The 16,019-nt window shown below is 30.0% G+C and overlaps 4 protein-coding genes across 4 annotated transcripts in view; 3 read left to right on the top strand and 1 right to left on the bottom strand.

Annotated features, from left to right (window-relative positions):
- Positions 1-2,966: 2,966 nt before the first annotated feature.
- On the top strand, positions 2,967-9,139 carry LOC113396325 (RNA polymerase I-specific transcription initiation factor RRN3). Its single transcript, XM_026634231.2, has 7 exons — positions 2,967-3,833; positions 4,046-4,145; positions 5,162-5,314; positions 6,749-6,961; positions 7,250-7,611; positions 7,873-8,098; positions 8,377-9,139. Exons 1-7 carry the CDS (start codon positions 3,425-3,427, stop codon positions 8,582-8,584), a joined length of 1,671 nt encoding a protein of 556 aa, XP_026490016.2. The 5' UTR covers positions 2,967-3,424; the 3' UTR covers positions 8,585-9,139.
- LOC113396327 (probable RNA-binding protein 18) lies at positions 9,112-11,051 on the bottom strand. The gene is made up of 4 exons (XM_026634233.2): positions 10,772-11,051; positions 10,604-10,689; positions 10,045-10,255; positions 9,112-9,908 (listed from the first exon to the last, which is right to left on the bottom strand). The coding sequence occupies exons 1-4, from the start codon at positions 10,784-10,786 to the stop codon at positions 9,636-9,638; spliced, it is 585 nt and encodes a 194-aa protein (XP_026490018.2). The 5' UTR covers positions 10,787-11,051; the 3' UTR covers positions 9,112-9,635.
- Positions 11,052-11,609: 558 nt separating this feature from the next.
- LOC113396303 (uncharacterized) lies at positions 11,610-12,767 on the top strand. The gene has a single exon (XM_026634201.2). It carries the CDS (start codon positions 11,732-11,734, stop codon positions 12,689-12,691), a length of 960 nt encoding a protein of 319 aa, XP_026489986.2. The 5' UTR covers positions 11,610-11,731; the 3' UTR covers positions 12,692-12,767.
- A 620-nt stretch (positions 12,768-13,387) lies between these two features.
- The window catches only part of LOC113396229 (SEC14-like protein 2), a 41,844-nt gene continuing 39,212 nt past the window's right edge, over positions 13,388-16,019 (top strand). The window contains exon 1 of the mRNA XM_026634104.2: positions 13,388-13,562. Coding sequence (XP_026489889.2) covers positions 13,500-13,562 — 63 coding nt within the window. The 5' untranslated portion in view covers positions 13,388-13,499. The remainder of the gene's footprint in view (positions 13,563-16,019) is intronic.

Genomic DNA, 16,019 nt, shown 5'->3' with positions numbered 1-16,019 from the left:
CATGTATCCTTCGTAGAAGGAATGTGCCATGCTACAGTTAAGTTACAACATCATATTTATCAACAACGTCAACTTCTAATAGTTAACAATCTTTGTGCAGATATCATTATTGGCCATGACATACTAAAAGATCATTCGAAATTGGAATTTAAATTTGGAGGTAACAGAGAGCCTTTAAAAATATGTAACGTTATGAATGCATCTGTGCCACCAGTGTCTTTATTTACTAACTTATCATCTGATATTAAGCCTGTAGCGGTAAAATCTAGACGATATAGTAAAGAAGATAGCGATTTTATTAATACTGAAATTTCGAAGCTTTTAGCAGACGGAGTTATTGAACCCAGCGTTTCACCTTGGCGTGCCCAAGTCCTTGTTGCTGGAGGAGGAATTCACAGAAAACGCTTGGTAGTAGACTATTCGCAAACTATTAACAGATTTACATTGTTAGATGCATACCCTTTACCAAATATAGAAAATGTAATATCTGAAGTTGCAAAATATAATTATTTCAGTCAAATAGATTTAAAAAGTGCCTACCATCAAATCCCAATATTAGAAAAAGAAAAATTGTTTACTGCTTTTGAAGCTTCTGGCAATCTATATCAATTTACAAGAATACCGTTTGGAGTTACAAATGGAGTAGCAGCATTCCAGCGAGCTTTACATTTTATAATTAAAACAGAACATTTGAAAGGTACATTTTGCTATTTAGATGATGTTACAGTTTGTGGAATGGATAAAGGTGATCATGATCAAAACTTAAATTGTTTTATGGCTGCTGTGAAAAAGTATAATTTAACCTTAAATGAACAAAAATCTACATTTGGTGTCAATTCTATTAATCTGCTTGGATACAATATTAAAGATAATACTGTCAAGCCTGACTCTAATAGATTAAAACCATTATTAGACCTGCCACCCCCAACGAATAACAGTGAATTAAAACGAACACTTGGTTTATTCGCTCACTATGCAAAATGGATCAATAATTTTTCAAAAAAAATAAAACCATTGATTGGCATTAAATCTTTTCCAATTGATGATACTGCAAAAACTTGCTTTGTATCATTAAAATCAGAAATAGAAAAATCAACTTTAGCCGTTATTGATGATAATGATATTCTTACTGTTGAGACTGATGCATCAGAATTTGCGATTGCTGCGTCGCTATCTCAAAAGGGGCGACCTATAGCTTTTTTTTCTAGAACACTTTCAGATTCAGAGCAACGCCAATCTTCAATCGAAAAAGAAGCATGCGCTATTGTAGAGAGTCTTCGCAAATGGCGTCATTATTTAATTGGTAAACATTTTTTACTTTTAACAGATCAACGCTCTGTTGCATTTATGTTTAACCAAAATCATTTCAGTAAAATAAAAAATGAGAAGCTTGAACGATGGCGTCTCGAATTATCTTGTTTTAAATATGACATAATTTATCGTCCGGGTAAAGAAAACACAGTTGCTGATGCTTTATCAAGAGTGTGTGCTCATATGAATGTCGATAAATTACGTGAACTGCATAATTCCCTCTGTCACCCTGGCATTGTAAGAATGATGCATTGGGTTCGCATGAAAAACTTACCGTATTCGGTGAATGATATAAAATCTCTTATACAGTCTTGCCAAATATGTGCAGAAATTAAACCTCGGTTTATGAAATCTAAAGGTCAATTAATAAAAGCAACAGCACCTTTTGAGCGATTAAACATTGACTTTAAAGGACCTTTACCATCGAATACTCCAAATAAGTATTTATTAACAATAATCGACGAATTCAGTAGATTTCCTTTTGCATATGCCTGTAAGGAAATAACAACTGCAACTGTTATAAGATGTTTAAAAGATTTATTTTACACTTTTGGAACACCGCTTTATATTCATAGTGATAGAGGATCTGCTTTTATTTCTAAAGAGTTTACAGAATTTCTAAGTTCCTTGGGGATTGCATGTAGCAGAACAACGCCTTATAATCCACGTGGAAATGGTCAAGTCGAGCGTCTCAATGGTACTTTGTGGAAAACATTACAACTTGCTCTTCGCACAAGAGAAATGCCAATTGAAAGCTGGGAGCAATTTCTACCAATGTCCTTACATGCAATTCGTTCACTTCTTTGTATACCAATTAATACAACTCCACACGAACGACTATTTAATCATCCTCGTAGATCACCTCATGGAGAATCGTTACCCTCTTGGTTAATTCCTGGACCTGTGCTAATGAAAAAAAATATACGCAATAAAAACGATCCATATGTTGAAGAAGTTGAACTATTACAAAGTAACCCCTATTACTCTTTTGTGAAACATAAAAATGGGCGGGAATCAACAGTTTCAAATCGGAACTTAGCTCCACTCCCCACTCCAATAGAACACTACATAGATCAAAATTTAGAAGAACAATTAAATAATTCGACTACAAAAAGACAGCAAGAACAAGAAGATATCGTAGATGTTTTTTATGACTCAGAAGACCGAAATATAAATGCGGAGCATATTGATGTTCAGGAGATGCAATCTGTGACGCCGAGTACGTCTGAGGATCAACATCTTAGGAGATCCGAAAGGACAAGACGAACTCCATATTATTTAAAAGATTATAGCTGCGTGTTAGAAAATGTTAGAGGGGGTGAATGACGTGTAATTTATGAAGAAATTATAGTATTCGATTATCTTGTCAAATGTAATGTCACTTTATTATGTACAATTCTTAAAGTTAATTAAAGCCAAGTTCTCTTATGGTTTTGTCATTTATGTATCAATTCTCTATATTTTTTCATATATAAAATCAAGCTGACAATATCAATGGTATGGTATTCAAACGCCAGTGTTTATTAAATTGAACATTATTTTAATTTTAATTAGAATTGCTTGTTGTTATATTAAATAAAAATTACTATTATTTTCTTTTAAATTTCATGGATTTTTTTATTTTAGAACAGCTAACGGCAACACTGCTGGTAAGAAAAATTGTCAACAAGTCAAGTTGCGCGCTACGAATTCGTGCACGTGTTATATTTTGATCTTAAATAATTACTAAATTTATCAACTTTTTCTTCTTTTCAATCATCTTCCTATTGTATTTAAGTATACCGAGAAAAGTGAAATTAAATTAAATCACAATGTAAATACGAAGTAATGCGATGTCCAAAGAAGGTTATAGTGCCGAAAAAAAAGAAGATAGCAAAATTGTTTTAGAAAAGTTACAATCCTATTTAAAAGATAAAAGAAGTGTAGAGGCTGGAGAATCGACTGTGAGCTACAGCAAACCGAGTACTAGTTTCGAGCAAAATCCCCAAACGACCTTGATCGACGACAGCAGCAACGTCTTGCGAGAAGTTTTGAATCATAAGAAGGCCGAATTGCTACGTCAACCTGAAATAGTTGCCTTTTTAAAGACATTGTCTTCTGATTTAAAGAAATAATGGCGGTCGCAACACAGAAAAATGTAGCATCTCTAATACGTAAAACACTCGACAGGCAAGCAGCTGTAGCACGCACGAAGTTCAGCTTTAAAAAAAATCAAATAGAGCGGATTCTATTGAGCTATATAAGAGATGATAATTCTGGTCCGTACAACGAATTAATAAATATTCTGAGAGATTATCCATTGAATGATGATAATTTTAGAATACTGTTTGAAGATTGTTTATCTTGTGTAGTCTTATTGGGTAGAGATTTGAAGACATTTGTTGATGCTTTATACTGTGTTGAGTGGGCAAATAGGGACGAAAGCTTAGTGGAGATTTATAGCAGATTTGTGTTGAGCCTGGTGACTGCTCACACTTACCATTGTCCAAGACTTATGGCTTCCTTGGTTAAATTATTTAAAGGTATGTATATGTGCCATAGAATTGAAACATAATATTTGTCATTATTATGTCAATAATCATTTCACTATATTATGAAATTAGTAGTAGAATTACAATTTGTTATGAAATAAGTACCAAATAATTTGCACTTATGTGGCAAAACTAATTATAGTTTTAGATACATTCGTAAAGTGATTACTTTTTATAATAATGTATAATTTATATATTTACAGCTGATGGGGAAAATTGGGATGAAAAACCTTCACAAGAAATGGTTTCTAGATGGTCAAATATCCATATGATAATTGCACAAATTGTCGCAGTTGTTCCCATGTAAGTAAACCTAATTAAATATAATATGTACTGTGTATGTAAACCAATGATTCTGTTTATACTTAGGGCAAATACAACTAAATTTATGTGCCTTATTTATATTTTTCATCTCATGTTTGGTGGTGAAGGAACACATAATGAAGAAACCTTGTAGTGGATGAAATTCTGCCATGTGTATTTACAAACCAGATTCACTTGATTAGAAATTTATGAGTAATAATTAAATGCTTATTTATTGTGTAAGTTTTTATCAATAAGAATATATATTATTTTGTGGTATCTACCAATGTTTACTACAAATTTTGACATTTATTATTTCCTTACAAATCACCATCATCATCATCCTCCTAACCTTATTCCAATTTTATGTGGGGTTGGTGCAGCATGTCTTCTTCCATACTTCTTTGTCTGATGTTATCTCACAAGCAAAATTATTTTTAGCCATATTGTCTTTCACACAATTCATCCATTTTTTCTTTGGTCGTCCCCTTCCTCTATATCCATCCACATCCATGCTCAAGACCTTCCTCACAACATGGTCCTCATCCCTCTGCATAACATGCCCATACCATGACACCCGATTTCTACATAGCTTCACGGTTACCTGTACATTCCCCTTTCAAACATCCCCTTATGTACTCATTCCTTATTCTATCTGTTTGCATAACACCACACATTCCTCTCAACATTCTCATCTCCACTACAGACAGTTGTCTTAAATATATTCCCTTTAAATTTATTTCTTTACTAATATGAATAATATATATATGTGATGTCATTCAATTGATTTATTTAAGTGTAACTGAGCCACACTAATTACACCATAATTTATTGTGTAATAAATAACTTTTACATCTTTTGCAATAAAATATAATTAAAAAAAAATCATATTGCTTTTTATGCTATGGTTTCACAATAATTCTGCCGAATTCATTTAGGCATTCAGTTTAAGGTCTTTCAAGATTTTTTTTAATTAATACAAAGAAATACCTTTAATTGTCAAATAATTGTTTCAGGACCAGTGATCTTCTTATGCAAACAGTAATTGCACAATTTCCTTATTACAAAGTTGGATGCTTTGCGAACAGAGCTTATATTCATAACCTAATATGGATAAGCAAGTACATACCTTCACTGGTGGAACAAATTATGACAGCCATTATTAACAAGTGAGTATATTTTTGAATGTTTCGTGTAACAAAATATTTTTACATGAAGATTTACAAAAGTATTGAATATAATACTGATAAATGTTATTACCCTATCTTTGGATTCATATATATGGTGGCTAGCCAATAAGAAGAAAACCAGATGAATATTATCCATTATAATAGATTTAAACCATGGATGTTAACCCCATTATACATACTACCATGTTATTTAAATTGGCAAGAATAAATTTATTTAAAATGGTTTCAACTACAAATTCCTCCAAATTAGTTATGATTTTAATAAAAATATTTATTGATATATTTTTTTTTTTAAATTGTGAATAGTTGATGATTGTTTCATGAGCTATTCTAAAAGCAGATGAAAGTAAGTGCATATTTAAAAGTATGCAAAATTAATCTTATACTTTCATCTTTATAAAAAAAAAAGTTGAAACTCATTTTTATATTCTATAACAATTACATTCGTGGAAGAGCTGGCTGATAAAAAAAAAGGGGAAATCATATTGTGTCTAACTTACTATATCCTATTTTTAAGTATGGAAAGTATAAAAATTGTTGTCTAAAATATCATAATTTGGGTATTATACCTGAAGTGCTCCTAAAATTATGCATTTAAATGACCACAATGGTAAAATTCATCATAATGTGAGTTTGATGCAGGAACTTTTGTATAATTCTTGCATTTAAACAAATGAGTATGCATAGTTTAATAATACTTAATTCCATGTTTAATGTAAATCTATCAGTCTTCCTTCTCTGGTAGATAAATAACAGCCTTAAAACCAACATAGTTGACATTTGGCAGATGTATTATATATGCTGAATAAGCATATTTAATAAGAACGGGTTTTACGGAAATAGACTCCCAAAGGGTAAACGGGGATGGATTAGAGAGTTAAGGGGTGAGTCCCACTCTCTCTTTGGAACAATATGACCAACAAAGTTGATATTGGCAGGTATGTTGCTTATGCTACATCCACTAAGATTTATATGGATATCAATTCACAACAGAAGTGAGTTAGGAAGTTGAGTGGATAGAACTTCCTCTGGAATTATAGTACTTACAAATTCGAAATATTGTAAGCATGTTCCAAATACTACATAAGCATTGAAAATGGATTTCTGATAAACAGATATATAACCAGACCTTATTGCCTATATTGAAGAGATCTGGTTAATTTTTCGTCCAGCTAAACAGTTTGGATCTACTGCTTGCATTCTTTCCACTACAACATGCTCTCTGAGGCACAGGAGTGTAAACAATCCTTATTACCAACATTTAAGAATTTCTTGCCAGTAAGATCGGAATTTACAGCTATATATGCTAACCTGTTCTAGTAACCTAGGAGTCAGTATTAAACATCGAAAAATTTATTATTAATATATATGTTATGTAATTTATCTGTTTATTTAATATAATATTATTTTTAGGATGGTAGATATGGATGCGAATGTTGATCGAGAGAAGAATAAAGTCCAAGATACTATGTTTGAAATGGAAGTAGATGAAAAGGATAATATTAGTACAACACTAGACTATTGTATGCTGGAGATGCTAAACTGGCTGGAGGATGAGAGAAATTCTGTGCTTCCTATCATGTGCAATGTATTTGAACGAATTGTTTTGCCAACATATGGCATAAAGTAAGTATTTTTTATGTCTAAAGAAACATTTTTTGAATAAAGTATCTAAAACTGTTGGTTCTACAAAATATATCATAAGCTGATTGTTTTTATTATTATTATAATTAATAGAGTTTATTGAAAACTCCACTTTCTAGTTTCTCTCAACTCGATCAAATTATAGAATACATGATAATAAGAATTATTTATATTTTACATTGTATAATTATTTAAAATCACAAATATTTATTTTTATTTAAAGGCCATTTATTACAGTGATTTAAATTAAAAAGTTTATGTATTTTACAGACATGTTCAGTTCCTGCTTTTGTACACAATATCTATAAACCAACAATGTGCTGATAGAGTGTTCAAAAATCTATGGATAGTTGCTGCTGGCTTGCATGGACTTGGCCCTGGTGCTCTGGCAACACGGAGAACTGCTGCCAGTCACTTAGCAGGCCTGTTGGCGAGATGTGTACGTGTGCAAAACTCTAGACTAATACACTATCTGAAGATAATGGCAGAATGGTGTCATTCATACATAACTGCAACACAAGAATCAACGGTAGCTGATAATACAAAAGTGCATGGTGCTTTTCATGCAATATGCCATGCTATATTTTACTTGGTTGCCTTTAAAAATCATTATCTGTTTATGAGTAAAGAAAGTAAGTATTTTTTTGTCATAATAATACAATCAAATCTATCTAGCTAATACTCAATTTCATTCACAAACATTCCAAAGATTTAAATGTGACAACTTCTTTCTGAATAAACTTATTCATTGTTATTTTTAAATTAGTTTAAACTTAAACTCTAGCTTCAATTTTTTTTTTATGTAAAAGTATATTTAGCTAACAAAATTAGCAACCATCTAAATTACATTTAACTGTTTTATACTAATTAATTCCATGACAATTTATTTTCAGGTGTTAATTTTGTCGAGTCATTAAACTTACCTCGTCTAGTCACATGTACACTGAATCCTCTTCGGACATGCCCACCTCAAGTCACCAGAGCATTCTCCTCCGTAACAAGATCTCACCAAGTGGTGTACTGTCAAGCAATAATAGAAAAAAATTCAAGACTGACATTGCAAAATACAGTTAAGAAATATGATGAGTGGTTCCCATATGATCCATATACATTACCTGTGTAAGTATTTTTAATATATTTGTATTTGATTATGGAAATGATTAATATGTATATAAAAATTGTTTTTTAAACACACAGTATCTAAGTATCTTGTTTATATGTTGTCCAGACTAGACACCACATAGAGCTTACATTTTTAAGCAAGTTACCCAGTTATAGAAGTATTTAAACTTTTAAAGTAATAATTCTAGTACTTAATATTAATTATTTAATTAAAAATAGTTTTATAATATGAAACTGACATTATACTGCCATTAATTTATAAATATTTCTCACAGATCAGGAAAAATAATTTGGCCACTGTGTATGGAATATAAGGATGTGTTCAAAGATGGTGATGATGAAACCCAATACACAAGTTTTAAAAGAAAAATGGAAGCTGAAGATGATGATTACTTAATACCCAGTCCATCACAGAAACTAGCATCGTCTTTATCTAATTGTATATCACCCGGATTTAAAACCAGTGAAAGTATAATGATGTAGGATTCAAAATAAGTTAGTAAATGAGATGTTTTAATAGTTACAATCAGATTTGTATGTTTTACGAGTAGTAGAGAACTACTCATGCTCTATATAAGAGCTCCTGTTATTTTTAGTTCATAATGACACAATAATGGTTCAGATATTATTAGCATACAGTAGAAAAAAAAGAGGTGACAGCCAGCCGGTGCAAAACTCCTGATCTGCCCTTACTGTGAACCAGCTCAAAGTTGTTGATAAGTTTGGAAGTACTTGTCTATATATTATAACATGCAAATGTTCAAAGCTATTATCAATGCCAACAAAATATTTTTCAATTGATAATGTGATATATTTATTGTACTGCCTGTATGCGTTTCGGTTTATGCATATATTCATGAAATTCCTATAACTTAGTTTAAACATGTTACAAGTTGTCACGAGTTAGTAGCATATTTTTGCTTATATATTTATATGATTTAAAATACTTAACTTGATTAGTACATATATGTTATAAAATAAGATAAAGGAAATATGATACTGTAAAATGATTGAACTTTAATATATCTTCTTTATTACAATTTATTTTTATTTACATTTTTCCTTAATATTATACTACAGGCACAAAACATTATTTTAAACACTTGAACTGATCTAGCTAGTGAACACCAGGGGCGTTTTAATTAATCTCAGAATTAGTCTAATATTAAAATTATTTGAATACTGTAAACATCACAACTCACTAAAAAAGACCTAAACTAAACCACTCAAACATTTGTACAAATTTTAATAACTGTTAAGGCTCTAAAAAAATTCTTACAAAATATTTGAAAACATTTAATATGTTTAAATTATTTAAAACTAATTGTATTTGGTATAAAAATCCAAAGACAATATCTTAAATTCTATTGAGTATGTAACTGTTAAAACTTTTTTTAAATATTGGAAAGCCTTTATTTCGTTAAGTTGTTCTTATTAGCTATATTCGAGGTGAACAAGAAATTTGTCAATAATGTTAATCTTTCACAAATAAAATAGCCCCTTATAGGATTTTATTTGTGAATTACTAACACAATTATCTCTTTTTATGATAAGGATGACGTCTTTTAAAAGAAGTCATAGTTTTGTTTGGTGGCTGATGTTGCTTTGTTTGATATTGAGCAATGATTGGTGTCTCGTTTGCTGCTAGCTTATTGATAACAAAATCATCTCCTGCTTTCATATTTTCCATCATTTTGAGTTTGGCTTCAATGGACTGAATGGCTGTTTTTTTGCTAAGTTTAAACTCAGTTTTCACTCCGCTTAGAGCCGCTATTCCCAGTTCAGGTTTCGGCTTATCTTGGTCATCCTGTAAAAAAACACAATAAATATTATAAAATTCAGCAAACAATAAGTCTTATAGTTGAACAATGCTTATAGAGTGGTTACTCTGAGTATATTTCTAAATAATTGATCACATAAGAAAGTAACAAAGCAAAACTTACAGAAGTATTTTTGGCAAACTTCACAGAAATCCTCTTCATTCCAAGAAGCTGACCATTTAATGAATTCATTGCATTTATTGCATCTTGTTTCAACTTATATGTGACAAAAGCAAAGCCCCGTGGCTGCCCAGCATTTGGGCCGCTACGGTGGAACAGCATGTCGAACTTCTCGATGTTGCCATACACGCGGACCATTTTCAGTAATTGATACCAGTAATAAAAAAAGGTATCGTTTAATAAAATGTAAAAAGTAAACAGTTCATAATTAGTAGACTATTAAAAATAAGAAGAGCTATTGGTATATACATAAAAAATGTTTGTTATGAAAACTATGTTTTCAAAAATTATCATTATAATTATTCTATCAATTAAAAATAGAATAAAATTCAAGTGTTTAACGAAAGCTAATGAATAGAAATTTACATTTTGTGAAGTTATAAATACTTTCTTCAAATGTATAAGGAAGCCACAAATCAAAGTTTATTATTCAATTTAATACTACTAATAAATTAGATTAAGTTAGTATTACACCTAAGGTTAATAGACTTTATTAACATACTCATTAACTCGAAGATCCAGATTTCCTATCCAAAGCCTTTTGTCGCAAGATTCTCTTTGCTGCACTGGCTCCAAATACAAAGGTACCTAAAACAATATTTACATAGAACATAATACACATATTAAGGGGCACTAAAATACATACTGTATAATTGGTATAAATACACACCGTAACGTCTTCCATAGTGTTTATTTCGCTGTCGAAGAAAGAAGTGTGCAATTACTAACAACGTTAAGGGAAAAAAAATACACACATTCTATGAATGTATCTCTCAACGAAATCGTCTTTAATTAAACTCGTAACTTGAATTTTGATTTATAACACATTTATAATGTAACACAGGTTACGTAAAATTATATTTTATGATCAAGAATCCATAACAGATCAAAAGAAAGATCGAGAGGCTTTCGAAATACAATTGTAAAAAATTGTGAATTGGCGTATGTCATTGTCATTGACATTTGACAAAGATACAAAGACAAAATACAATGCATAATATGCACAGATTAATCACATTTATTGATTGAAATACTAGTGGTTAGTATATATAATAAAGTTATTTTTAATTAATTGCTGTACTAATTAGTACTTTTAAAGGCACTTAATTGTATGATATTAGTATTTAGAACTAGATGGCGTACACACTTTTTGAAATTAGTGATATATAAATTTATTTGAATAAGTAAGATTTGTGTAATAGTTTTAAATAAAAGGATGCCATAAGACTCAATAATAATTAAATTACTAATAAAAATAAATCCAATATATAGTTAATATTTGCGATTTAAGACATTTTTTTTCATTTTACATAAAATCCTTTTTTTACACGAAATTACTTATCTGATATATAAGAAACTTTCATAATATCACTTATTAATGAAAATAGTGCAACTAAATTGCTTACTCAAAAGACAATCTGTATTTACGTTACATTGTATTTTGAACTTATTTATATTCGAGATTATTTTGTCTTTGGCTAGATCTACTTAATTTGATGGTAATGTCAATAATTGTCATTACGCACTTTCTTCAGTTTCCAAAATATTTATTTTATTGTTAAATAATGGTCTTAAAAGAAAATTAAACGTAATAGTAAAAACAAAAACTTATTTTGCTTCTATTGTTAACATGACCGTAATTCAAACAATGAAAAAGTTAAATGGAAAAATTCCTGGTGTTTTACCGCCACAACCTAAGAGTGAAATTGATGGAAAAATCGAAAATCTATCAAAAAAAACTATATCAGAATTGCTAGACCTACGAGATAGACAGTTAAAACTATTAAATAATAAAGCTTTTATAACCAAACTTGCGGATAAGGGTGAAAAAATAAGGGTTCTCTATGAAAAAATTGAAATTGAGTTGAAATCTAAGCAAGATGAGGAACAAACCTGCCGTTTATTTAATAACATGAAAATTGATAATATTGACAAGGAATCGGTAGCAAATGTTGAATGGGAAGGTAAAATACAGAGAAATCAAAACACCTACCTCGACTCTGATGATGACAGTGACCCAGAAGATGTTTTACAAATTCTAAGTCATGGAACATCTCAAGAAAAGAAAGTTAAAGTTATACAGCCAGATAAACCTTCAATTACAGCTGAAGATCTTATTAGCATTGGAGAAATTCCAATAGTCAAAAAAATCGTAGAAAAAACAGAGGTTAATATAAAACCAAAATTGACTGGGCAGTTTAAACCATATAAAACAACAATATCAGATACTCATAATCCAGAAAAAGAAATATGTAGAAAGAGAAATAAATTCTGGGAAGTTACAGCGGCAACACCTCCGCCCAGTGTTCATGGTCCAGCCAAAGTTTTAAATTTAGAAGAATCTTTGAAACTGCAACAAGAGCATAATAAACATTTAAAAGAAATTGAAGCACAACATGCAGCTGAAAAGCTTTTAGCCCGAGTGAATATCAAAATGGCAGAACTTCCAAAAGATATTACCAAATTTGGAAATTATAGAGCAGACAGTGATGATACAAAATCTGATGAATCCGATCTAGAAGGTAGTGACAAGGAAGTTCTAGATGAGGAGCCAGAAAGGGGAGGGGTTGTCTTTACAATTATGAAGTGAATGTAATTTTAAGAAATGTGATAATTTGTAAATATTAAAATGGAATAAAATATATAATAGATTTTTCACAAGTTTATAGGTACTGTTTCCTATCAATCTATATAGTATTTTATATAATCAAACCTCGGTAAACCGAACTTACACAGAGACCCTAAAAAGTTATAAAACTTGTCATACAAAAGGTTTTATTAATCAATAGGTATTAGAAAGGTGTCTGTAAGTAAATAATCATAACTAAAGATAAAGTTTCTATCCTACCTAACTTTGACTTACAGAAGTGATAAAAAAAATTGTCAATCCTTTCCTAGGATACATTGCACACTCGTAAAAAATACTTCTTAAGATCAGGTATTTGTCAAGCTAAAGATATTATTAATTTATAATGTTAGTGTAGTAGAATCAAATGTGTTCGAGATAAATAAAGACATGATAATTTAAACTAATAATAATTCAATCTCACACCTCATTAATAAATATTGAAAAACAATAATTATATATAAAAAAAATTATACATAAATTTAGTTAGTTTAGAATTTATTTCGACTCAGAGTATTAAAACTAATTCAGATTTCAAATTTATACTAAATGATTTGGCGCTATACTGCGCATGCCTTGAAACGACGTGCATAAAACGCAAGCGTTGGAACGTCGATTGTTTACCAAGAGCTCCCACCATATCTAGAATGACTAGTCATCACATTTTAATCGCAGTGTGAATGAAACATTAGCGGTACCGCGCGCGTAGAAACTACACGTTTGTTCGTTCACCGACGATTTTTGTGTTTTGTGACGAAAATTTATAAGTGAAATGGCTCCTGTGTCGAACGCCGTTGTCGGCATTGATGATGATCAACGTTTTGCTTTGATTAAGGTATGTTTTATTTATGTATATATGTATATTTTATAATAACAGTAAAGCATTCCTCTTGTGACTTCTTTGATTAATGAATGTGTGTGTGTATTAATATTATAAAATGTTTTGACGACTAAGCATTTAACATAATTGTAACAAATAAGTTGGCTTTCGCAAATTTTCTCACGTTTATATCTCGGTTGTATTTTTAGAAAAATCTGAATTTTATCTGAACCCTAAATTAAATTAATTTTTTAATTCGTTTTACCGTTCAAGTTCAACTAAAACAGAGCGTTTTACTTAAATGTATTTTAAAACTTAATTTTTTAAATTACTCACTGAACCCGCGACTTAGCCCGCATAAAATTTAATTTGTGTCAATATCTGCCATCGTGCCATTTAAACGTATAGCTATTATTATTTTGTAACAAATTATAGATAAAAAATATTTAATGATTATGAAGCAGTGACAATCTAATACATTTAAAAATATATCTCCTAACTACTAAAAATGATTTTCTCCAATGTTATTAATTTATTATACCTACCTAATCGAGAAATTTCATTGGATAATTTACCTTGACTTTATTTACTTGATGTGTTTTAGAAGTAAGTACTTAATGCACTACACCGTTGCAGAGTACTAACATTAAGTAGTTTTTTATTTCTTAAACAAGTTGTCACCCAATGGCCAATACTTTGGTTAGGTTAGTTAGGTACTTTATGTAACATAAGTCATCCTGGTCCATATGTCATAGTAGTTAAACTACTATATGCGATATCTTCCTCGAATATGAAGTTCTTCGCTTATTTAATATACATATAGGCCACGCCTAAATGTTTCCAATCATTAAATTAAAAAAAGTAAGGGTGTAAAAATTTGCGTCTTGCTTGCATTTGTTTTATTTGAACGGCGCTGAGTTATTGTGTAGGATCGCATTCAAAAGTCTTATATAATATGTATATATAATATAATCCATATTTACCATTAAATATAGAGAAGAAAAAACGTAATTATTCAAAACGAACTAAACCTTCAAATTTAAATTACTTAGATTTAGATTAAGAACTTAAAATAGTATTTTATATTATACAACAAATTACTGAAAACACAAATTAAATTTAATTTAAATACTTACAGAAGGTAATCGAGTCAATGCCTATAAACAATTACAATAATTCACTTGAACTAGCCAAATAAGGGACTGAGAGTCGCCACTAATGGTAACTTTTTATAATCTCGATAAAACTAAGACAAGGATATTCAGTATTCAGTATTCACTGATATTACAATTACAAGTCGTTAATATGTTTATAATAGGGTTAGACAATTTTATTCTAACGGAGCAATGCAGCTCTACAATTTTATGTTTCTGTTGACTATGTTTATAATTAAAAATACATAAATATTCGTTTGGAACTGAAATAAAAAAGTTTATAATTTTAACAAAATGCGTCTATAATGTAAAATAATTGTGTGTGTAATTGCTTAAATAAAAATATCTTTATATTTCTTTATATCAATGAAATCAGGGATCCATTAAAAGATTTAGATATGAAACTAGATATGAAATGTATTAATCAGTTCAACAAAATATAATTATTGATTGTATTTATATTACAACGTAATTACAATTTAGAACCGATCGGTAAAAAATTGTCGATGGCGTAATTTTTAAGTAGAAGGTCGCATTTAAACTAATTAATCTGTTAAAAGTCGATCACTTAAACTTAGGTAAATACAGGACGTATTAAACGGCCAAAGGATGCTTGGCAACACTTATTTCCTCAAAAACCACTTTCATTTGTTACAAATAAATGTTTATTGTTTTTAAAAACAAGATTGTTCGTATGAGAAATGTTTTACCCATGCAAATAATTATTGATCATATATTTAGTTAAAATTTGTGTATGTGATATTAATCAAATATCTTGTATTTTATCTACAGAATTATTTAAATACATATTAAAAATTTATATGGTATTACACGTATAGGTATTCAATAGTATACGTAATGGCCACTTTGATGGAATATAGGGTTGAGGGGGGGAGGGGTTGGGGAGATCGTAAGGTTTTTTGATGAGATGAGAACAGTACATATTAACTTAAAATTATACCTATAGTGAATAAAGTACAACGAGCATATTTTTATGTCAAATCCCTGTTATATTTATTCAAAAGCAAAAAAATATAGTGTTTGTATCGAAAGAAAAAACAGCGGTGAAAATTAAAGGTGGTCGAGAAAGATCGAAGTAGTTTCTAAAATCGTTCAAATTAATGTCAGACGATATTGACGGTCAGTACGCTACAATTTTAATTGTCCTGACACTTCAGAACTGTACATCAAAATAACTTCAAATAACACAGATAACACAAATTATTTTCTATATCTAGTTTTTTTTTTTATTTCAATCTTGCCCCGCCGGGGAAAGGTTGAACTAGATACTAATACAATTACTTACAATATACCTTTT

The sequence above is a fragment of the Vanessa tameamea genome, chromosome 8, assembly GCF_037043105.1.
Source record: "Vanessa tameamea isolate UH-Manoa-2023 chromosome 8, ilVanTame1 primary haplotype, whole genome shotgun sequence".
In the NCBI taxonomy this organism is placed as follows: domain Eukaryota; kingdom Metazoa; phylum Arthropoda; class Insecta; order Lepidoptera; family Nymphalidae; genus Vanessa; species Vanessa tameamea.
This window is presented reverse-complemented; position numbering and strand designations above follow the sequence as displayed.